The following is a 25,985-nucleotide window of genomic DNA, read 5'->3' on the forward strand; positions in this document are numbered from 1 at the left end:
AATGACCCGCCAAGCGCCAAGGAGCTAGGTTGTGTGCATGTGTCTCGATTTCAACCAAGTAAGTAAAAAAATCTTTTACGAAATTTTTGATTCCTGATGTCTATATCTTTTATTTCCTCAAAATTTTTAACCTTGAACGTTCATTACATATCTACCTTGAATTTGCAATATTATTTTATTCTGATATTGATATACATTAATGATGACTTCAATTTATATTAAAAAACGTATCATGGGGCAAGTAGTTACAATTGTTTGGGGTAAGTTGTTACATGTAACAACTACGCTTAAGCTTACTATAAAATTGAAGAATTCGTTAACGATAATAATGTTTTTATAGAAAAACTTCAAATCCATAGCACTGACAATATTATCTAATTACACTAATAATGAGTGCGTGTTATACTGTAATTATTTATATAAAAAAACATCTATTAAAAAGAGCAACACACAAGTTTGTTGCTCATTCTTCTTGTGATGAATCTGCATTTCGAATGAGTGGTAGAATCAAAATATGACTATTCAAAAGTGCTTGTAATGAGTTTATTTGAATAAAGATTATTTCTATTTCTATTTCTATAAAACTCGATTTAAAAAATATTCCCCCCCCCCCAGTTGGTATAAAAATAATATGGCTGGGCAGGACTGGTTTCCTGGTTTTAAATGTTACAAGACTGTTTAAAATGATGTCTATTGTTTATAATGTTTTAAAATAATAATAAAAAAATATGTATAATTAATGATTGTGTTTATTTATCTACCGTAACATCGTGCCCCGATGATGTAACAACTAGCCCCAATTGGGGGGTAAGATGTTACAATCGACTTGTTTAGTTAAATTTCCCATCGTGAAAAAATTACATACATTTTAATAATTTTTCAGTCATATTTTAATAGCTAAATAGACATACTAACTTTGCGAGTAATCCAATCTATAATTTGTTTCATAGCTTTTGTCATATTAACATTTATCTAAAAATTGTAACAATGTGCCCCCCGCTCCCCTACATCATGTTTGCCTTTCCAGATAGATCAAATACAATCAAAATTCATTTATTCATGTAGGACATTTTAGCCGTTTTTGAACGTCAAATTTTTGTATTAATATTTTTCACTACCATCCAGTTCAGTATAGAGATTCAATTGAGGTGATTAATAAACTCAACTGTAGTAAATAACTTTTTTTAAAGCCATTTATTTATATTGTGTACGTATGTAGGTGTCTATGTCTAACATTAAATGAAAATCCCGTGCATGAATAACTACTGCCGTGTACGTTTGTTACGTTATAGATAAAAAAATCTAAGTCACCTGCAATAGCTTCTCAGCGGTGGGTCTCTTCGCCTTATTGCATATGTAATATTGTGCCTAAGTTAGCATAAGACTAGACATCAAATGTTTTAAATTTGAAGAATATTGAATCTATATTTTTTTTATACTATAAAAGCTTTATTGAATGCTTTTAAAGCTAAGGATACACATACGAATATATAGCTAAGGATTGTTTCTTAAGGAGACCCGTAACCGCTAGCATATACTGTGAACACAGACGGCAACATCATCTCTTCTATGTCGATTAAAAGAATAGTAGTTTATGTATATTAAAAAATACCGCAATTTTTTTCTTTTTGTTAGTTATATGTCTCTCGATTAAAAGAATAGTAGTTTACATTAAAAAATAACACAATTTTTTCCTTTTTTTTTAGTTATATGTCTCAACTTATTTATTTACTCTTTTGAACACAAAATTGCATACACGGTGGACTTAATGCCTAATGACATTCTCTATCAGTCAACCGTCGCGCCGATCAGAGACAATAAATTCGAATAAGACGGATAATATGGAATTTAACTCACCAACATCAAACCACTCTGTTTTGTGGTGACCTGAATCCTCACGTGCTGCCGCTATAGCCTCCCTTAAAGCAAACGCAACGCTGATTGCTAAACATATAGGCGGTTCAGATACCCCTGAAAATTAAAAGGAGTACAATATTTCTTCCTTTAAAAAAAATTTACATGATTTTTTGTACAATTAGAATGGCACAGTTATACAAGAATAGCTCCAGTGATATCACGTTGTCTTACCTATGGATGTATTGAGTTTTTACCCACACTGTTTATCTACGGTGAAGATAAAGGAAAAGACAAAATGTTGTAATTGTAGATTGTGGTTTATGTGCCATTTGATTCTGTAGCATACATCAAATGTTTCTGTAAAATGAAGGAACTCCTTTTTTATAAACTGCGTCATCTCTGATCTCTGTTGTCTCAAGATGGCGGCGGAAATATTAATTAGGTACAAAGAAGGAGGAAAGCAGTATGGCGACCATGTATTCATTTCTATTACCAAATATCACATTTAAATACAAAAGTATACATATTCCTTTTATAATAAAAATATAAAGAAAAATAAACGCGCAAATACACGGTGTCATGCTGGTGAACTCTGTAATTTGCCATATCTCAAAAGTATACAAAATGTTTATTGTTGCAAACTGGTAAGACAGCTGACTAATGTATGTAACCTTGGACAATGTCGAATTATATGGATAATAAGTTAATTTCAATGGAGTTTATTGTCAACTAATTTTTAAAAGGGTATATTTTTCATCATATCGAAAAGTGTGGTAACAACTTATACTGCACTTTTCCAAAAGTTACATTAAACTTCAGAATATAACATTATTATTTATACTATGTATATTTGTCCTTACCTTTAGACCCTAAAACACCAATCGGGTTATATGAATTCCGCCGCACTTGTACTCTTAAATCTAATGGAATGTCTTTTGCTAGCGGCACTTTATAGTACCAAGTCCGGTCTGTAAGTAGCTCTCCAGTGTTTTCATCATATATCATATGTTCATGAGTCCAGTATCCAATACCCATCACAAAAGCGCCCTCGATCTGAAATTACGTAATTAAATTGTTATGAGTATTAGACATACTTCTATAATCATCATTTCTTTGAATTTATTACCCGCTATATACAAATTTCAGTGCTCTTAAAGATATTAATAAACGACTAGGTACTACATTATATAATATTACACCACAGGTATCTCGTATACTACTGACATTATATAATAATAAATTAAATAATATACAACTTAATGTTCATACAAAAAATAATGTGCTGTATAAATAACCTGATCTTTATTAAAAGCATGTGTGAGCAAAAATATGTATTTGTTATTGATAATTAACAGCAATACAATACAATTATTATTTTAATGTATCTATGATAGCGATCAGAATTATTTTGTAGAAGAACACCAGCTTACTAAATTTATTTCCTCTACAATCTATTGGAAAATATAAAGTAAAATTTATCTATAAAAAAAGATTTATCTATAAAACAATTAATTTTACCTGTCCAATGTCAAGTTCAGGATTCACACTGGTGCCAATATCTTGAACTATATCTACTCTTAGGATTTCATGTTCTCCAGTCAATATATCTAATTCTACTTCAGTTAAGGCGACACCTCCAACTCTATATGGTTGGTGATCATTACCGTTCACATGATAACTTGCTTGCAAATTAATCCCTTGGTTATAAGCAGTCTCTACCAACAGTTCCCATGTCGGATTATTCAAAGACTCTCTAACTACAGATAATCGATCTAATATTATTTGACAACACTTGATAGCTCCAAAGACAATTAATTGACTTGTCCGACTCCCTCCTGTGGTATAATTATTAGGAACTGACGCAACATCGGCAGGTTTAACCTTTACTTTGTCTATTGAGATATTTAGAGTATATGCAACAACTTGTATTATCTTTGTATTCATACCCTGGCCTATTTCTATGCCACCATGTTTAATTGCAATGGTACCATCAGCATGATAGACTGATAATAGTATGTGGTAATCCATTTGAATGGATATGGGGTAACTCATCATGGCGACTCTCAGACCGCGTTTCTTCCACCTATTCATTTCATTGAACTTTTTTACTTCTTCTTTCCGTTTGTCATATTCGCCATCCTTGAGTACAGTTTGTACCATTTCAGCAACATCCGGATATTGTGAATTGAGATTGTTTAGACGAACACGTACTGGATCCATATTTATTTCATATGCAATTCGCTCCATCACATACTCTGTCATTGATATACCTTCTAAACTTCCTGTTTACAACCAAGGTACAAGCATATTAACGATATTTACTAAAAATATTATTTGATCAATAACATTGTATAATATATATTAATAATTTCGTCAAGGGGTATGGTAGACTCGAACCTTATGTGAATAACAAAACATAAAAAAATATTGATTTCGAGTCGACAACATATATCCGCAAAATTCGTATTATGGAGTATTTCGTTAAATTCTAATGACACAGCAGTCAAACAAACTGCAGTCGCCATCTTTTCATGTCACTAGCTAGCAACCAATCAACACTACGCGTGCGTTCGCGCCAAAGATCCATCACAAAGAACTGTGACATATGACATGTGTCGTTGACGTTTCGCGAAAATATAGTTTTTGACACTTTTTTATGATAAAAGAGTATACAGTTATGTGTTTTTTCTTTAAGTGAGACAAATTTGACAATATTTTTTTATTAATTTGTTTCATGACTCTGGATACAAGTCCTTTTTAGCCCAACTTAAAGTTTTACAACATAACTGACAAAAAATAAAGTCAGTGTCCAATGTCAAATAATAATAAATGTCAAATGTTGTTTCTCTGTTCTGATGAACTTATTAAAAAAAACTTAATAACAATCACAATTTCTTCACATTTTATTATTACACACATAATGCCAGGTATTTGCATTTTTTAAATAAGGTTGTAGCACTATTGGAAATTAATGTTATTTACACATTTTTATAGGTTATGCGGAAATAATGTGTGGGTGTTCATTTAAAAAGCATTAACACAAAATTAATAAAGTATAGGTAGGTTTTAATAAATATATGGTTGTTGTATCAAAATAGATTTTGTTATTTTTCACTAAAATAAAAACTAACTTTCCTTGCCTTTTTTATAAAACAAATGACCCTTTCATAGTGCCATATATTATTTAACTGATTGTAAGAAAAAATGTTGGTTTGTAGATTAATACTGTAAAAATTACTATTTGTACGGAAATGACAAAAATATATTTTTATTCTGTATAACACTACGACAGTAGTGGAAACATTAGTAATAAATTATAAATAAAATTATAGAATTCTGTTATGGAAGCGTCATATTAAACTTTAAAAGAAATTTGTTAGAATAAAAGTTTCCGCTTAAACAAATCGGTATGGCTACCCCGCTACAGGTGGTAACATTTTTTTTTTGGTTCTGTTTATCCTTAATCGGAAAGGCAAAGGGAACTGCGTCCATACAGCCGAGTTGGGAACATTATTTGAAAATTTGACATTTAAACCTGTCAATTTAGTCTCCCGGATTAAAAAACAAACTATAACCAGGTATGGCACTTAGTAATTAATTTGTATTAATTACTAAGCTACTTGGTGTCCCTGTAACCCCAAGCCTCGCATGTTTATGGGGGCTCGACCCCAGAGTGGGAGCATAGCAAATGCGAGAGGGAAGGTTGAAAGGAAGAGGAAATGCATAGGAAAAAGAGGAAGACGGAGAAAAGGACGGTGGTGGCCCACGTCGTCGTACTGAAAGAGCGACAAAACTAGGAACTCGGCAAATCCCGGAGAGTCACGCGGACCAAATAAAAAAAAAAGATTGAAAATGACGATCAAGAATGGGAAAGATGTTTGGATGAAACAATTGGTTTTAAATATCTGGCAAAGTAGAGAGAGCTTAAAACAAAGAGGTTTACAGAGAATAAACCTTAAAAGTTATATGTTTTGTTAATTTATTTTGAATGTTGATTTAAAATAAAAATTATTTGTATAAATACTTTTGCACTTATTATTTACTATAGTGTTTATTAAACACAATGAACGAAGCTTTACGTATCTATGCCTTAGTTACCTTTAATATTCTTTGAGAACCGATGACTACAGAAATATCTACCCGAGCGAAGCCGGGTTTTCATCTAGTATATATTAAAGTCACATTACTATAAAAATACATACGATGGATAGTTATGGATGTAAGAATGCTTTCTGTGAATTAAAATTAATAGGCAAAATAATAGAATAAATTAGATTATTTCATTTCGTAAGTTCATGTGAGGGTTTTTGGGTAAAACAGCATCTAAGTTGAATATAATTTTATTTGATATATGTCTACAAAAGCAATCTGATAGGAATAATAGAAGACAGGAAACAAAGCAATATCGTTGACACATAACTTTCCATCGAGTGTACCGTGCCAGTACTGACACTCCTCTTCACGGTGTATGTCGTGGTTAAGTTAACCCCAAACTTCTTCTCAATGTCTCCAGTCGCGGTCCAGCTAAAGCCTTTGTTAACATATCTGCTTCCATTTCATCAGTAGGTAGATATTTGACTACAATTGTACCGTCTTCTATACAGTCTCTGATAAAATGTAGCTTTAAATCAATGTGCTTTGACTTTGAAGTCACCATAGCATTTTGGCTAAGTTTGAGGGCGGCTTGATTGTCGTTAAAAATTGTTATGTTATTATAGTTTGTACCGAGATCTTTATATGTACCCTTTAGATGAGAATAGCTTCCTTCGCAGCTTCGGTCAGGGCTGCATATTCCGCCTCTGCTGTAGACAAAGCGACACTCCTCTGCTTCTTAGACATCCAGCTTATGGCTGTCCCAGCATACTTGAAACAGTAACCTGAAAAAGATTTTCATGCGCCCCAATCTGTGTCCGCCATACCATATTAATCTTCTCCAGTTTTTCTAAAAGTTAGGCCGTTTTTTGTCTTTTTCAAATAACGCATTACTCTTTTAGCGCTCTTGAAATGCTCCTCTCCATAACAATCATTGAACTGGGATAAGTAGCTAATGGCAAACATGATATCGGGACGAGTAGCTACCGCCAAGTACATAAGGGAACCTATTAAATTTTTATATGGGATATTTTTCTTTTCATATTCTTCTCCCTTTTGTAGTATGAAGCCTGACTCTATGGGTGTCGATACAGGCTTACAATCTTCCATTTTGTATGTTCTGAGAACATTTTCAATAAATCTTTCTTGGTTTAATTTTATTGTATTATTTTCATAAGTTATATCTATACCAATCAGTCGTTTCGGTTGACCTAAATCTTTGAGTTCGAATTTTAAATTTAAAAGGTCTTTAACTTCTTTTAGAATAACGGGACTTGAGTAAGCGATTAATAAATCATCGACATAAATAGCAATGATTATTTTTTCTCCTCTTTTCTCCTGTATGTATAGACAGGGATCGGCATTTGATGATTTAAACCCTATATTTTTCAATTCCATGTCGAGTTTTTTATGCCATTGCCTCCCCGCTTGCTTAAGTCCATATAGAGCTTTAATAAGACGACAAACTTTCCCTTTTGGTATGTTTTTTATGTCCATTAACATATTCATTATTTTATTGTATAAAGTCAGATCATCTTTTTCACTCTCATCAACCAGTATTTCTGTTAAGTACTCTTCTAAATAGTCAGGATATTTCATTATAATATATTCTTCTAGTTCACCATTTAGGTACGCTGTGGTTACGTCCATTTGGTTTAACTTTAAACCTTCTTCCATAGCTATTCCGATAACCGATCTGATTGAACTTAATTTTGCAACGGGTGCATACGTTTCATTGTAATCAACGCCTGGTCGTTGAGTGAAACCCCGTGCTACAAGTCTGCCTTTTCTAGTAATTTTATTATCTGGCTCAATTTTATTTCTTAAAACCATTTTGTAATCTACTTCATTCATGTTCTCTTTCTTTTCCTCTATTTTCCAGGTTTCATTCTTAACATGTGCTCTAATTTCAGCTTTTATCGCATCATGCCAGTATTCATCAGTTTCACTTCCATCAGTCAAATAAGAAAATTCAGAGAATAGTATACTTTCATTCGTTTCATTTAATGTGTAATCCTTGGTCCACTCCGGGGGCCGGCGGTCTCTTTGTGGCCTCCCATTCACAGGTCTTTCTACAGTTCCTGTTGTTTCATCGTGAGAATCTACATTTTCTGTTAAATCGGTGTGATCCCGATTATTTGAACTTTGTAAATAATTTTTATTCTCTGTAAATTCAATTTCTATTTGTTGTGTATTTAAATTATTATTTTTCTTATATATGTTGTCTCTTATTTGACATTCTGTTGTAGGAGTTTGTGAAATTTGTTCGTCATCGTTCAAAAGGTTATTATAATTTTCAACATTTTCTTCATAATACATTTTATTTATTATTTTTACATCTCTGCTAGTTACCACATCATTATCTTTAGGTATATATACTCTATAGGCTTTGTTGGTCAAAGAGTACCCTACGAACACACCCTCTTTGGTATTTTGAGTCAATTTTCCTCGTCTATTCTTTTTTAATACGAAGGTCTTCCTGCCAAAGATGTTGAGATGAGTGCCAGAAGGTGTCCTACCTAACCAGTTCCTAAATGGTATATCACCTTTTAATGATTTAGAGGGGCTACGATTAATCAGGTAATTTGCAATAGATATAGCCTCTGCCCAAAGGTTTATAGGTACTTTTGATTCAATCATTAGGCACCTGGCTTTGTCCAATAACGATCTATTTTTTCTCTCGCTAATTCCATTTTGTTGTGGAGTATAAACGATTGTTAGCCTCCTTTGGATACCATGCGATTTAAGGAAATCGTCAAACTCTTTGTTACGATATTCAGTACCGTTGTCTGACTGTAAATATTTTATCCTTTTATTATGAAAAGTTTCAACTTCACTTTTATATTGTTTGAAAATTTGTAATACGTCACTTTTCCTTTTTATAAAATAGACATGACAGTATCGAGTATTGTCGTCTATAAAAGTGACATAATATTTCGAACCTGCCAATGTTTCGTGTTCGAATGGTCCACAAACATCGCTATGAATTATTTCTAGTGGTACCGTTGTATATAATTCGTCATATCGATTGAATGGTTGTCTCGTCAATTTTCCTTTTATGCAGGTCTCACATGTTTCTAACTTTTGGTCAGATAAATTTAAACCATACATTAGGTGATTTTTAGCCATTGTATTTAAATCTTTTTCGTTTATATGGCCGAGTTTGCGATGCCATTCCATGACGTCTGTGCTTATTTTTGGTGTGTAATGCGCAGTCTCGTTCTTGTCAAATTCGATGTAATACAGCTCATTTCTTCTTTGCGCTGTAATTGCCACCTCGCCGCTTTTCTCAATGACGTAGGCTTTGTCTTTTTCAAAAACGACTTTATTTCCTCTGTCAGTAATTTTACTTACTGACAATAGATTTATTGACATATCCGGAACATACAATGTATTATTCAAATTATAACCTTGATTATTTGAATTTACGGTTACTATTCCTTTACCTGGAATTCCACTGCTGTGCTTACTTGACGCTAATCTTAATGTGCCGCTGTCTGGGGTCAATTTAGTAAAAAATGATTTATTGTTGCAAATATGAGATGAACAGCCGCTGTCCAAGCACCATGTATTTTCACTAGTGTCTTGTTCTATAGTACTAAGGCAAACATTGAAATTTTTGTGTTGTTAGCCGTTGTCTCTCTCTTTGCCACCTTTCTTCTTTCCCCAACATGCTTCGGTGGTGTGGCCCTTTTCCTTGCAATTCTTGCAGTACTTTTGTTTCTTATTTTTAAGATGATATGCTTCAGAGCTTTGGCCTTGTTCATTACCGCTCTTGGCCTGATATTCTTCCAATATTTTTACCTTCAGGTCTTCGGGGTTTGGTAATGAATCCCGTGACTCTATGGCTATTCTGAAGTTATCAAATGTTGCTGGTAGACTATACAGTAACATAATGCTGAGTAACTCTGGAGGTATTTTGATCTCCATGTCAGCGAGTTTATCCACGATGTCCATGAAGTTTATTTATGTGATCGCAAATATCTTCTCCAACATTCATACGCTTTAGAACCAGTTGTTTCAGCAAGGTCGCTTTTCTTGCTGGTCCGGCGCTCTGATATATTGATTTTAATTTGTCCCAAACAGCTTTGGATGTCATGTAGGCTTTAATTTGTTTTAATTCCGACGGTGATAATAAAAGTAGAATTTCTGCTCTTGCCTTTAAGTCCTCTCTATTAAATTCTGTCGTTGCCGCTGCATCAGCACTGGGTGACAATGTTTTTGCGCCACTTACGATATCCCAGTAATCATTTTTGATCAATACGGCCTGCGCTTGCAGGCTCCAAGTATCGTAATTTTCTTTTTTTAAAGGTTCTATATTGCGGAAACTCGACGCAGATGCCATTTTATTGTGAACCACGCTCTGCTACCAATTTGTGAGGGTTTTTGGGTAAAACAGCATCTAAGTTGAATATAATTTTGTTTGATATATGTCTACAAAAGCAATCTGATAGGAATAATAGAAGATAGGAAACAAAGTAGTATCGTTGACACATAACTTTCCATCGAGTGTACCGTGCCAGTACTGACAGTTCACTTCATATAATATGTTCAAGTAATCTCGTTCATCACATTATTGAAATTAGTGAATATCATTTTTTTAAGAAATGTTTTCAATTAGAAGACAATTGAAGAATTTTTTTTCAATGTTGGATAGTTCCTCTATCAAGGAAGGTTATAGACTATATAACATTATATTGCGACGGTGCTACAATAGAAACTGTTGCAAAAACGGCGAAAATGTGGGGCAGAAGAAGTCACGCGAGTCAGCTAATCAATAATATTATATAACAGTGCGTTACAGCAGTCTGTACCAACAATATATGTAAGTCGAGAAAACACCAGTAGAAGATGACCGACGCAATTAGTATATTAATATATATCTTTACATAATATCAAAAATAATGTCAACAATAGAATCACTAGTTTCCATCTATAGAAATTTCTCCTTAAAAGCTGTGAACGATTCCATACGAGTTTACGTTTTTGACTAACCTGGTGCTCTAGCGTAAGTATTGGATGCTGTATCCGTTGTTACATTAAATATCTTATGTTCCCATCTTGTATTGTTGTAGCAGTTTTTCAAAGCGGTTGTAACGAATTGCGAAACTTGATCGGCGAACACATATCCATTATCTTCATAGATGTGATATTCAAAATATTGTATTTCACCAGAATTGTTGACCCCCAACTGAAAAAGTAAAAGTTTGGAATAGAAAAGAATTCAGAAAATATCTGAATATAATTATCTGAAATATAATTTACAATGATATTTTTGAAGCTACTGGTTCTACAGTTTAGTATTTGGAATGTTTAATATGCGATTGATTTGACTTTATAAGTAATGTAAAATTCAAAATAGGATATTAATTTAAATAGGTCAAAATGGATTCATAATTAACAATGACCCTGTAGGAATTATTAAATGGTTGAAGTATTTTAAAATAATAATGCCATAAATCGATGTTGACGGGACGTGTATTTGAATAAGAATTATAAATAATATTGACATAGATTATAAATTATGAAGTGCCTAAAATATCTTCTTAGCAATAATTATAAATATTATAGTGTTGCTAATAGAGCGTTTCTGGCGTAAACAGACCCAATAATGCTATGAATTGCTCAACTTATGAAAAGTGTACAAGAAAGATATTCTCCGTTCCTTTTGTAACGAGGAATCTTATAGATAAGATTATAATTACAGTTGAAATATACGTATATCCAAATAATGTTTTTACGTTTATTGTGAACTTTGTATTCTGTTTGTCTGTATTCTAACGTCTGGTATGTTTGTTTCGTTACCGACATTTGCCAATTTTAAGGTTCTAGCAGTGTACAGTTTTTGATCTAAATGTATACTAACCTCATATTCAGACTTGCACGGTAGACGCTTCCCTATAACTCTCAAACTAGCCTGTATGGTCAGCACAAATCTTGAAGGTCTATTCATCAGGTAAGTGACAAGTGCACCTACACAAGCCACGTGATTGGTGCGATTTATTTTCAGACCGTATGCGCCACCGCACCTTGGTACAGTCACATTTATTCTGTGGATGTAGTAATACAATAATAACATAGTACATATACATTTATTTAGAAACTAGAATGTTACTAAACAAAACAGTTTTACTTAATCTAAATTTTTATTTATTACTTGGATCAAATGTCGACATATCGACAAAAACATAAATGAGAAAAGAAGATAATGATAATTTTTATTTTAACCTAATGCAATAATATCTATCCTACCTTTATATAAAAAATGCAACTTCTTACCGATTCTGTTTAATATGCAAAGCATCCGCAACTGAAACATGTACTGAATCAGTCCATTGAGAACATGGATATATGTCGATGCCATCTTCGCTAGGAATAGAAATGCTAGATAAGGTCTCCATAGGATAATGGTACTGCCATGATATATCTTGGGACCCTTTGATAATTCTATGAACATCTAAGCCTCTGTCTCGCGCAGGAATTATGATATAAAGTGAAACACGACTAGGATTTCGTTTTCGTGCCTCCGATATTGTTAAAATTGGTTTTCTTTTGTCGACTTTATATTTAATTCGAACTAGTAGAGCTGCTCTATTTGCAAGCTTTTCAGTTTCAGCCACTATAACACCTATAGCTTGGTCATAATATTTTACTTCTTTTTCGGCAAAAATCTCTTCCGGTGCCATTTGACCCAGCACTCTTTGAGATACGAAATTATTATTTCCCGTAATATCTTTGGCAGAGAAAAATGCTAATACTCCAGGTAATTTCTATAAAAAAGGTAACAAAGATCTTATGGTTAGTTCTAAGCTAATTCGATAAATATTTTAGAATTTCGATGACAAAACTGTATCGTTTGTGTGATCTACAATATGATTAAAATTACCAATAATCCTGATTAGTACATTGTATATTTTTTTCCGTTTCTACCTATTTCTCCGTATATGTTTTAACTGCCCAATGATTTTGATGCGAGTTTAAGTTCATTGTTATTACCATATTTTTAGATTATGAACAGAAAGCTAACTAAACTCGTTATAGATGGTATAATATCTAAAATATATCATCATTCCGTGTTTTCATTAGGTATTATAAGAGTTGATTTGGATTATATTGCACAGGAGACGTATTGGGTATGATGAACTGTAAATTGTAAAAGGTAATAAATAGTGTAATATAACTAAAGTATGATTGTAAATGAAATTGATATAATTACCAATGCTGGAGTGGGGTCAATACTTTCAATTTCACCGGTGCAAATATCAGATGTAACAAATGCACAAAATATTTCCCTTGGATCTTTTGGTATATCATTAACATACTTTGCTTCACCCGAAGTTTGCACTAGAGCATCCAGTTTAGGCATTGGTTCAGTAATAGGCCATATTATTGGATTAGTATCAAATACTGTGGTTCCTTTGGACAAAGGTCTAGTTTTTCTAAAATCTCTAGCACCTGATCGATACCAAGGTTTCAGTTTTTTCTCAGGTATTAAATTCAGCAAACCCTTAAAATTTAAAATAGTTGTATTATTAATATCACATCATAAATAACTATAAATTCGATAGAAATTTCAAGAAGAATATTTATACAAAATTGTCTGATGCGTCTCGTCTATTTTCACAGCATGCTACTGCAAGGTGTCATGTTTATAAGTTAAAAAACACTTTAGTCCAGCAAAAGTACCGTGAGAAGGGTACACTACAAAATACAATACAATGCACATTATTAATATTATAAACGAAAGTTGGCGAGTATGGATGGATGGATATTTGATAAATAATCTTTTATACAAAATCTATGAATAATATAAGGCTATAAATTTCACAGGTAATTCGCGGGCACCTATAGTATTGTAATATTCCTGGTACTGATAATTTAGGTAACAGATAGCACTCGTGAAATATAGAAATTGAAAACATATAAATTTAATTTTAAACACCCTTTGTGTCGTCTTTATTATTTAATTTAGTGCTGCTAATTTTCATTTATTTACCTGTTTATTATGATTTTGTGTTTATTTTAGAAATTGAGCAATATCGTAAATATCAATATATTATACCTACAAATAAAATTAACAAAATAAATCTGTCATAGCGACAAGAGTATACCAATATCCTACAAATAGAATCCATACACGAATATGACGAATGTAAGAGATTACAAGAACAAGTATCCAACCTTGTAGAAAAGACCAAGAGCAGTCTTTCTTCTGTATTCAGGAGATAGCTCTCCTGCAATTTCGTCTACTATTAATTCATCATTTAATACGTGAAGTGCTTGTTGCAGTATGGAGTTGTTAAATATTTTCTTCATGATTAAAAATGTTTCAGTTGCTCGAGCATGAACAAAATGTGCGGATAATCCTCCAATGACAATGCTGGCGGATAAAATTGTTTCTTTGTCGTGTGGGTCGAATTTGTATAGAAATCCAGCGTTCACTGAAGCATGGGCGTTTTGGGATCGTGGCATTATCTGTTCAAAACAAAATCTTTAGTGATTATTATTATCATTGATTGCGATTATATTTTTAATGATGGGGGTTAGAATATGATAGATTGGTTTTAGTTATTAACTGAGGCTAATTACCATATTATACATGTTGATACGAGTAAAGTAAATGTCGGTAATTATCAGTGAGCCAATTTGAAAAATATTTCTCTGTTTGAAGAGTACAGAAGTTCAGAGTCCCTATTCGTATATTATTGTAATAATAGAATTTAGAAAGTTATGAGACGTAGTACACGAGATTGCATCTGTGATCGTGCATTCTAAAGGAATGAAAATACCTATTTGGTTTTAAAATATAATAAAAATAATACCTTGAATGAAACAAATTCGTAATTACCAGATAACGGTGGTATACTGATTGATGTTATGACTTTTCCAGTCATATCTATTAATGTAAAGTCTTCCAACGTTACATTATGAACTGTGGTTTTCTCAACTGAAACATATTATAATTATATCTATATTATTAAAATCTTAGTAGAGTTTGTTTTAAATATAAATACATTCATTATTAAAGTTCATAGCAATATATTATGGTACCTGATTAAAGATGTAAATATTGAAAATAAAATGATAGACATTAATGTTACCTCAAAAATTTAATATCGAAAATCAAGACAATTATATTATGAATTACTTAATATGCAAACAAAGATATCATCCAACAAGAAATCAGATCAAACATTTTAGGCCATAATATGTACTTTTGTGTTGAGTTATTAGTTAATTGTAAACTTATATTGTAATATTAGGTACCTATTGTCAAGATGGCTCCTATGGTCTCAAGCAATAAGAAAATATCCGAAGAAAAGGTCAGCAATCTATTTTTTATCATCAAATTACCAGCTATTGTACCAATCTAGAAGAAATACAAATTTAACAGTTAAAAAGAATATAATAACAATATAGTCAACTCATGGACAGAAAAAAAATGCAAAAATTACATTAAATGCCGAAGTATTTTGGTCAAAATTATATTTGGATGGGTGGACAACTCTATATAGCAACAATTAGATTTTTTTCTTCTAACTATAGCAGTGTAAATTACCAGTTGTAAATATTCTTGTTTATTGATGTGATTTGTTTTTCTTTACTACTTACGTTTCTAACAGGAATATGAGCCACTAGATCTAAATGTTCATATAGTTTCTGTAAGTAGGCAAACTCCACTTGTTGATGTGAAACAGTTTTGAAAATGTCCATCAGATCTGTCAGAGTTGTACCTGCTCCAACAACCAAATTCTGATCAATATAATGACCTTTCAATTCTTTCACAGGACTTATATCTATAAGTACTCTTGGAAATGAAAATATTGGAGCTACACCTGAAAGAAGATAATTTTTTATTAAAAAAAATTAGTCATGCATTAGTATGGGCACTCCTTGGGAATACAAAAAAGTTTCGTAAGTTAGCTTATCGACAGTTTTAAGTTTTAAGTATTTGAGCGACCGATCTTCACTCGGCGTCTTTATTTAGTACATCGTTCCTGAAATAATCACTGAAGAAGATAAATGCGAATTTGTATTCAAATAATCATGAGCTATTTGCAAATTTATGTCTTTGTTTTATTAAATTTAATTTTATTAGTAGTAATTTTCTTCTCCGAATAGATAGTAATTAGTACGGTTATTACACATAAAGTTAAATTATTAAAAAAATACTTAAATTAACTTACCTCTGCCGGTGTTACCATTTACTAACATGTAAGAATCGTATCCTTCAGTATCTAATATATTAAATATATCGTGTACTTGGGTGATTCTATACCAAATTCGGTCATCTTTTAAATAGATTTTTTTTATTGTGTTGCCTGTATCATTAGCGTTCACAAAACACCAACTCTTCTCGCACGTATGTCCACAGTTGTCTTTATTTTTACAAGGTTTTAAATCTTCGATATCCTCTAATTTAGGTTTTGGAGCATCTTTAGCGAAGCTTTTGAATGCATCTAGTATAGGCCTATAACCGGTACATCTGCACGTATTGCTTCCAAATGAATTCTCTATTTCATGTTGGGTTATATCATGGTGGCTGGATTCTAATAAGCTGAAAAATTAGCTGAAATATTGTTATCAAAGGATTGGTAAGTTGTCGTTTAATAACTATACAAAATAAATCACTATATATGACACTCGTCCTATTTGCTTATAGACCAACTACAAATTAAATTTATTGTTCAATTACAAATTAATTGTTTTTGTTTCACGAGAAATTTCTTTCTAGATAATTAATTAAATACTAATTTATTATAATTTTTACTTAATTTCTTCATTTTATAATTTATATATCGGATTATTATGAAAGTACTACATTCATTAATATATGCTTACCTGTACATACTCATAACCCATCCTGGGGAGCAGTATCCACACTGAGTGCCGTCGTACTCGGCTAAAGTCCTCTGTATTGGATGGTAACCGCGTCCTCTGTCTCCTACACCCTCTATCGTTGTCACCTCCCAATCTTGACATGATGTGATTGATACGAGGCACTATAAATTGTTATTAATTTCACATATTAGAAGGTATTCTCCTATATAATAAAACTTTCTGACGTGTTTCAATATCACGTTAATACATTTTGTTTCACAGAATTGACACAATTAAGTGATTCCACTAGTAAGTGGATTTCACTGGTATGTCTCATGAATCTAAAAGGTTGTTTATTTTCTTCAAAGATTTTATCACAAAACCCAGGTATACAAAACATTAAATTGTTTCTGCGGAAGTTCCTACATAGGTCAAACTAAGTTAGCTGTCTTTTACTGTATTAAGGAGCGTACAAAATCAGCAAAGGATAATAATAAACACAAGTCTGAACACTTCATAGACTCGATCTCGAATCACATCAAATGTCATAATATAAAAAAAAAATATACAGAAGCGCATTATCTCTTTAGAATTATCATTTATTTAAGAAGTAATTGAAATATGCCAATATCATAATTTCAATAAGTTGTGATTATCATCTGATTTTGAGTAGTAGTGGTTGACGGTGTACGAAAACAAATTAAGATAGCAGGTCTGCTTGTAATAATTATTTACATCCACCATAATAAGTACATGACAATAGTAACCAATTACGTGCGTCGCAGCCGCAGGAGTTAAAAAAAACCGAAATTATTTTAATATATTTAATTAAAAATAAAATATTACAAACTAAAATATGACTATAACTATCTTTGGACGAAGTTGGTACCGAATTGAGTTAAATTGACAAATACTGAGCCGCGGAGTTAGCAGTTGCCCAGCGCGGTGGCTCAACGAAGATGTGGGGCGCTGATTCGTCATTTCGAAATACGGGCACAAAGTACAAGGCCGTGCTCCTCATCAGCAATTTCTTTATTAGCAACAGCTATAACACCTCCCCTCGTAGACACGCAACTATTTCAGTACGTTTAGGGAAAAAGTTGCGGGATGAATCTCGTCGTGGGATGAATCTGGCATCGTCACAGCGTCTGGTTGATTAGCATCTGTCTGGCGCCGGTATTGGCATAGGTGTCGTCGGCTTCATATAATTCCGGCGAATACTATTAAGCTCAATACTACTACATAGAGTGGTACAGTAGTATGGTAGAGCGCTGAAGTATAGTTCTGATTTACGAATATAGGTGATTGTCTGTCTATGGTGTTCTACAGTTCATGAAGACCTTTCAGATCAATTGAGTAACTTTTGAATGTTGGTTGAGGAGAAGTCACTGCCATCCAGTTAAGAGTAGGTTGAATTATCTTAACAGGTTGTCCTTGTATCTTATCGTTCTTAATATATATTACGAAGTCTTATCGTATTAGTAATAAGATAGCTTCCGTTTAGAATGATGTAGTCGTCTCGGGAACATGTTAACTTAAGGGGGTCTTCCTATGTGATGGGTTGAAAAAATCGATTTTTTTTTTTCATAAATTGCTCCCTTAACATGTCTAGAATACGGTAGTAAAGCGATTTTAGAAAATTCGAAGTCGTTTTAAAGATACAGCAGGTAAAAGAAAGAGCGGTTCGGAGCGGTGAGTTGGCAGTTAGAGACCGGGCCTATTGTGTACCGTCGGCTTTATACCTGGCCTCCCTTTTATTAATATATTTGTTTATACAAGTTTAGACACGTTTAGGTAAACTTACTGATAAAGTTATCCAAGAAATTACAAAATTCTACGGATTAGCAATTCGACGCCATCCAGATTCGCTTGAAGATATGAGAAAGGAAGTTTGGGCAACGTACTATCACAAATGTTCTTCTGATGAAAACCCTCAGCATCAATTTTGTCCAGAAGGCGAAGACAGTTGGTGTAAATGGCGTAAGGCTGAAGCTAATAATGAACTGGACCAATTTCATCACGATAAACCACCTCTAATTCCGCAAGTCCAAGAAGCTATCAAACCGGTTTTCGAAGATTTATCGAAAGACGAATTATTAATTCGTTGTTTAGGAGCAGAGACACAAAACAATAACGAATCTTTGAATTCTTTGATTTGGACTTTCGCTCCTAAACATCTTCATTCTGGTCCCAAAGTTGTTGAAATTGCTAGCTACTTAGCAGTTATTATCTTTAATGAAGGTTTTCAAGGTATTTTAAAAGTTATGTCGATTATGGGATGCCCTGTTGGTCGTGAAGCCCAAGCGTATGTTGAGAAACGGGATGAAAAGCGAATCTTACGCTCTGAGCGGCGCGTAAGTGATGTCGTTAAACAAGCCAGGATTGACTCAAGAGCTGAACAATCTGCTTTAAAAGAGTTTCACGAGGAAGAGGAAGGAATACTCTATGGACCAGGCATCGCCGATTGAGAGTAAGTTGATATTTTAATAGTTTTTAACGGACTTGAAACTTTAAACGCGTTTTTCTCAAAACTGTGTTTTTCAAACTTTCCTCCATTGTATCTCAGAAACGGCTGGACCGAATTACTTGAAATTTACAGGGCACACTCAATATATGTAAACGCATGGAATGAACTATTATCAATCGAAAATTTTCAAAACTTCGATTTTTTTATAGCAAAAAAAAAAAAAAAAAAACGCCTAATTTGCAACTTTTATTTCAAATGTCTATCAAAAATCCAATTTTTTTTATATTCATTTGATTATAGGTCATTCCGTGCTTTTAAGCCTACAAATTTTTTTTTTCAGATAAGCCGATCAGCCGGAATCGTGGAGGAAGTGGGAGCTCTTTTTTTCGAGGCGGGGGTGTTCAGAGCGCTGTAACTCTAGTTTGACTGAATATTTTTAGCTGAAATTTTATATTTATACTGTCCAAATATGTGTTAATAAATGATAAAAAACTTGAAGCTCTAAATATTTACTGGTCGTAGAAAAAAATCCTAAAATATCCCTAAAAAACAGGCCGTCACATAGGAAGACCCCTTTAACTCTTGTGGGGTTCGGGAATACAATAGAATAATGTCCGTCATCCAGTTTCTCCATGGCTTCTTTAGATAATGATAATGTTGTCATCTTGCAAGATTTATCTTCTATCTGTTCAGTTAGTAATTTGGAAATGCAATCTGGTTGTGTTTTAATTTGATGATGGTAGTTGTCGTCGCTTAAATAATACCGGTTATTTATCTTCGGACATTCAGCCTCCATATACACATGAACATTCCCGTGGGTTGCTATATAAGGATGTGGTGGAATTATGATTTGGTTAAATTGGTTTGGAACGATGGATAGTTTGTAAAGGTTATAAACCTGCAGGGATGTTATCGGGAAACTAAATGCTATTACTATTCTTTTGCCTACGTAATACGCTCCAGATTTAATTATGTTATAAAATTCACGTAGTTCTATGTCTAATAATTGATCCTTATTATATGTTATTTCTAACTTCTTTATCATATTACTTAATATATCTACTCCTAACATTATATGATGGGTGCTCGATGCACGTGTAAATGCTAAAATATCTTTTATTCTACGTATTTCTAGTAATAATTCACTTATATTATCGCTTACTGCATCTAACAATTGCGCAAACTTTGCGTACTTAATTAAACTATAGTCTACCTCCTTTTGCTTATCTAATATAGAAATTAATGTCTTATTAATAGCATTTTCGTTTTCTATGATTTTATTAATGATATCAGTATGATGGGCCATCCAATCTTTACTAAGACTGATATGATGGTTATATTCGGTTATAATCTTGTCCTGGTGAACTTTAAGAGTATTTAATGCATTATCATACTTAATAGCGTCAGAATAATCTAAATTTCCTGATATACTTTTGATAACGGAACCTAAACCATTAATTAAACCTTTTTTTTTTTTTTTTTAACGTGTGGAAAAATCTTCAAAAGACCGTCACCCCGCCGGAGGGATGGCGAGGTGGTGTGTGGGTCTTGTACCCACTAAAAACCACACGGTGTACCTACGAGCGCCTATGCCGGAGCCAGGGGATTCGCAGGTGCATTCTACCCCAGCTCCGACGGCGACGGCCCGCCCTGTAGATGTTGTAGGGCAGGCCCCATCTCGTTTTGTGGTTAGGGCGACCTATTTCGCCCTACTCCTTTGTGGAGGCGTATGGGTACACGCGCACACCTCCGGGGCCTTTGGATTGGGGGACTGCCTCCCTCAAGGCAGTCACCCCGGCCCCAGTGGGGGATAGAGGGGGGCGGAGTTGGATACGCTCCCACCTCTAGGCCTGGCTCTTCTGCGGCGGAGGGAAGCGGGACGATCTGACTCCCGCTCCCTTTCCGCCGCCTCCTTCCGCGAGATAACTTCCTCGCAGAAGGAGCTCACCGCCAGCCACGATCTCTCGCTACTGACCATCCTCCGAACTAAATTCGGCAGCGAGAGATCGTCCCCCACTATTCGTGTGAGGACACGGCGCTCACTCTCAAACGCTGGACATATTTCCAGCGTGTGTTGCGCCGTGTCCTCTACACCTCCGCATTCGTGGCAGCCGGTCGTCGGCTCCTTCCTCGCCACATGACACAGATACCGCCCAAAGCAGCCGTGCCCGGACAGTATCTGTGTCATGCGGTACGTCAGTGGCCATCTCCTATTCATCCACCTTTTGAGGGTGGGACGGACAGCCTCGATGGTCCTCAGGCCGGCTGACGGGCTCATCAACCTCGCCCGCCATTCGATCCTGAGGATCCGCCGAGAGTCGGACCTCCGCGCTTCAATCTCGTGACCAGCGGGTGCCTCCCCCATGGACCGTCGCTCCGCGCGCCAGTGATACACTGACGCGTGGAGCTCCGCTACCAAGTCCCACGGAGGAGACCCCGCCAGCAGACCCGCCGCTTCCCCGGATATGGTGCGGTAGCCTCTTATGGCCCGTATGGCCATGACCCTGTGTGGCCTGTTGAGGCAGGCCACATTTTCCCTACCTAGGGCCCCCACCCAGATGGGGGCCCCGTACAGGGGCATGGACCGCACCACGCCGAGGTATAGGCGGCGGGAACCTTCTCCCGGGCCCCTCACATTTGGCAGCAGCCAGCTAAGAGCGCCGGCGGCTGCCATAAGGCGAGGGACCAGGTTCCGGAAGTGAGCGCGGAAGCTCCAACGACTGTCCAGGTCAAGCCCCAAGTATCGAATACAGGGCTTGACCCCCACCCTCTGGCCACTGACGACCAGCTGGGCATCCGGAGGTGGCGCACGCCGAGGCCCATGAAAACACAGGACCTCGGTCTTCTCCAGCGCCACCTGGAGCCCAAGCCTTCTTATACGACCGACGACCAGCGCCACGCATGCCGTGGCAAAGCGGGTAGCCTCCAGTAGGTCCCGCCCCCGGGCAGTGACCAAGGTGTCATCCGCGTAACACACGAGGTCAGTGCCCGTTAAAAGGGCGCCCCGCAGGTTCCAATCATACCCGATGTTCCACAGGATCGGGCCCAGAACCGACCCCTGTGGAACACCGCGTTGCATTTCCCTCGGCACTACAACGCCGTTCCGCCCCGTGCATAGCACAGACCTGTCTTCGAGATAAGCCCCGATCACGTCCCGAATGTAGGGAGGCGCGCGATGGTACTTCAGCGCCTCCCTAATAGTCGCAAAGGGCAGGGTGTTGAAGGCGTTCTTAATGTCTAGAGAGACCGCCAACAACACCCCACCCCGGGACGTCGCCTCTTCCGAGAGGGAGCGCACACGCGAGATCGCGTCGATCGTCGAGCGCCCCTCTCGGAACCCGAACTGCTTCGGGCTGAGATCGGGACCTACCTGAGACAGGTGTTGGACGAGTCGGCCCGCCAAGATTCGCTCGAAGAGCTTGCCGATCTCGTCCAACAGTACTATGGGGCGGAACGCCGAGGGAACCACCGAACCTGCGGGGTGCTCCGCTTTGCGGAGCAGGACCACTCTACCCGCTTTCCACTGATTGGGAAACCGTCCCGACTCCAGACACGCATTGAACAAGCGCCGGAGTCGGTCCCCTAGGGTGTTTAGGGCCAAGGCCAGGACGCGGCCGTGGATACCATCCGGACCCGGGGCGACATTCTTGCCCCGGAGTTTATCCACGGCCGCGGCGAACTCCTCCTCGGTAATGGCAGGAACCGCAGCAGCGCTGACGCCGCTGGCCTCTCCATCACTGCCACGCGGCATCATCGGAGGAGGTGTGAAGGGAGGCTGTCTCGGGAACAGCTCCTCCAACACCCCCTCCAGCTGCTGCGGCTGGAGACCCTCTGCCACTGGGGGCGCCCAGGGGCGTAATTTGCCCCTGACGAACCTATAAGGGCGCCCCCATGGATCCCTGTCCAGGGTCTCCAGGAGTTCTTCCCTGGCTGTCTCCTTGGCCCTGCTGATGGACAGCTGCAGAGCTTTCTTCCTCTCTTTGTATTGCTCGTACAGCTGTGCTTCCTCGTCGGCATCGCGGCCCCGCCTGAGTCGGCGGTGCCTGGTGTACCGGCGGCGGGCGGCGGAGCACTCCTCCCTCAACGCCGCTATCTCCTCCGACCACCAGTACACCTGACGCCTAGGAGGTCGAGGGCCGGCTCGGGGCATCGCCGCGTCGCAAATATGCGACAGAGCCTCACCGAACCAGCCCACCTCTGCGTCGACCTCCACAGGCCCCTCCGGCATGGGAACCCAGGCCTGGACGATGGAAGCCTCCATCAGCACGTCTTTATTCAGACGTTTCAACACCCATCTGGGGAGTTGTGGGACATTCCTCTCCTGGCGACCGGGGTGCGGAGCTACGGGTGAGGGGAGAACGTCTATCCGAATGTAACGATGATCGGATAGCGTCTCCACCTCATCCAACACCTGCCAGCTCCGCACCCTCTGTGCGATCGCTGGACTGCAGAGGGATACGTCGACATGCGACTCCCCTGCTGTCTCACGCACGTGGCGGCCGACCCTCGGTTCAACACCACCAGGCCGGCCGCGGCCGCCCAGTCTTCCAGGACCCTGCCTCGAGAGTCGGTGATGGGGGAGCCCCATGCCGTGGATTTGGCATTGAAGTCCCCCATCACCATCATTGGACGGGCCGAGTATAGCTCCAGAGCGGCCCCCAGCCCGTCCATGAACTGCTCGAACTCGGCGAGAGTCCTGTTCGGAGAGAAATATGTCCCGACAACGACGGTTTCCCCCCAACTCACTCCTATGTACCCCGCTCCGCCGAATAGGCGGCTGACGAGCGGGGTCGCGGGGTTGCCCGCGCCGACAATGGCCACCAGGCCAGAGGGGTCGCCGAACCAATGGTCGCTTCGTGGGACGCGATATGGTTCGGCGACCACTGCAAGGTCAACTCCCCACTGCACCGCGCTCTGCAGAAGCAGATCCTGGGCGCGCGCGCAGTGGTTCAGATTCCCCTGCAGGAGGCGATGGACTGCCATTATTAACCGGTGTCCATCACCTCAGCCTCTCCCCGGCGGCCATTGCCGCGGGTCGACGACAGTGCGGATCCCCTCGCTCTCTTGGACCGGGATTGGGGGCACTTTTTGGCCCCCACCCGGTGATCGGCTGGGCGACCCGCCGCTGCGCAAACCACGCAGTGTGGGGCCGCCGAACATCCGGCCGCTTTGTGGCCGGGAGCCCCACACCGGTAGCAAAGGCCACTCCGGTCCTCCTCGTGCGAGCACCTCGCCACCACGTGCCCGCTCTCGAGGCACTTGTAACACCGGAGTGGCTTCTGCCGCAGCAGCTCCACAGCGGCTGAGACCCAGCCGATCCGGATCCGCCCTGCCGTCGTGACCTTCTTGACCGCGGCCAATGGGGCCCGCACCCAGCAGGTGCCCAGGCCCGACGCGCCGCGCCGAATCTCCCCGACGTTGACGGCGTCCGCCGTGCACTCGCCGTGCTGTGCCACGGCGGCCGCCACCTCCTCCCGGTCGGTACCGTCATCCAGGCCCATGACCCTCATTTCGGCCGTCTTGGTGGGCCTGGCGATTCGGACTGTACCTTCCGGGAAGACGTCCCGGAACTTCGACGCGAGCGCGTCGGCCTGATCACCCGTCTGAGACCCTGGGATCTCCAGGATCCGGGCCCCAGTGGCCGCGGTCTTAAAACGCAGGCTGTTTATGCCCAAGGAGGCGAGGTCAATCTTGTCCTTCGCCTCCTTGAGGACCTTTGAGTAGGTCATTCCCGCCGCTTCCGCCTCCGGACAGAGGGAGACAACTACGGCCGCCGAGCGCGGTGCGCGCAGTTTTGATGGTGAGGGCGGGGCCGGTTTGCCCTTCTTACCCTGAGAGGGGGCCCCAGAGCTCCTCTGAGTACCTTGAGTACTCTGGGTCTGCCTCTCAGGGACGTTGCGGTTTTTACCGCCCCGTCTCACCACCGTGCTCCAGCCATCGTTAGCGCGCCCAGCTCCCGACGGCCCCGGCTGTTGACTACCGGAGGTCGGCCGGCTGGTCGGTTGAGCCGCTGGAAGCGGCGGGAAACCTGCGCCTCGCGCCCCCCGTAGGTGAGGGGCGTCTCTGAAGCCCGGTCCCCCTGCGCCGGGGAGCCGGGTCAACACCTCGTACTGCCCGTCGCTTTGCAGCGGCGGGCGATAATTAGGGCGGATGGATTCAGCCGGAGAGCAGAGACCCAGGGCAGCCTTAATCTCATGGATGCCCCTGTCTATTCGATCCCCTATCCGGGCATCTATGAGATCCCCAGTCGCCCTCATTATTTCCGCCCTGAAGGCCCCGACCTCATCCGGCTCAGGGGCCGGGCCAGAGACCACCACCCTCGAAGGCCCCCGCGGTACCTGGGCAGTAGCCGAGGGAGTCTGCGACGTGTGCGACTTCGCCGCGAACTGCAAACCATTAATTAAACCTCTTTTAACACGTCCTGGTTCTAAACTTTTAAGTTGATAATAGGCTTTGTCTATTTTCTTGCTTAAACTGTTAATTTTAATTTCGTACAGAGTATAAGTATGTTTATCAAAATTATTTTCTATTACGGTAATTTGATTCTTTACTATATCTAAATTAATTTCTATGTCTTCTAATTCTATATATTGCAAAAAAGTATGGTAATGGGTAGTTAGTTTCAGGGGACCAAGATGAAATGGAAACAAGCCGGATCCGTTATTGAGACTCTCAAGTTTTATCTCCTGCGATGTCACGAGCTGAAGTGTCAATATTAGCAGCAGCATCCTGTAACAATGCTGCGGAC

At 38.7% G+C, this 25,985-nt stretch overlaps 1 protein-coding gene across 1 annotated transcript in view; it reads right to left on the reverse strand.

Annotated features, from left to right (window-relative positions):
- Nucleotides 1-25,985, reverse strand: part of LOC131840873 (xanthine dehydrogenase/oxidase-like) — a 34,814-nt gene that overhangs the window by 1,073 nt on the left and 7,756 nt on the right. Inside the window, exons 3-15 of the mRNA XM_059189066.1 lie at nt 16,792-16,952; nt 16,137-16,507; nt 15,562-15,785; nt 15,217-15,319; nt 14,772-14,896; nt 14,131-14,424; nt 13,166-13,456; nt 12,229-12,719; nt 11,816-11,999; nt 10,945-11,140; nt 3,376-4,139; nt 2,718-2,910; nt 1,858-1,971 (exon numbers count right to left, since the gene is read on the reverse strand). Of these exons, the coding sequence (XP_059045049.1) occupies nt 1,858-1,971; nt 2,718-2,910; nt 3,376-4,139; nt 10,945-11,140; nt 11,816-11,999; nt 12,229-12,719; nt 13,166-13,456; nt 14,131-14,424; nt 14,772-14,896; nt 15,217-15,319; nt 15,562-15,785; nt 16,137-16,507; nt 16,792-16,952 (3,511 nt within the window). The remainder of the gene's footprint in view (nt 1-1,857; nt 1,972-2,717; nt 2,911-3,375; nt 4,140-10,944; nt 11,141-11,815; nt 12,000-12,228; nt 12,720-13,165; nt 13,457-14,130; nt 14,425-14,771; nt 14,897-15,216; nt 15,320-15,561; nt 15,786-16,136; nt 16,508-16,791; nt 16,953-25,985) is intronic.

The sequence above is a fragment of the Achroia grisella genome, unplaced genomic scaffold, assembly GCF_030625045.1.
Source record: "Achroia grisella isolate CSIRO2021 unplaced genomic scaffold, CSIRO_AGI_Agris_v1 utg1063, whole genome shotgun sequence".
Classification (NCBI taxonomy): domain Eukaryota; kingdom Metazoa; phylum Arthropoda; class Insecta; order Lepidoptera; family Pyralidae; genus Achroia; species Achroia grisella.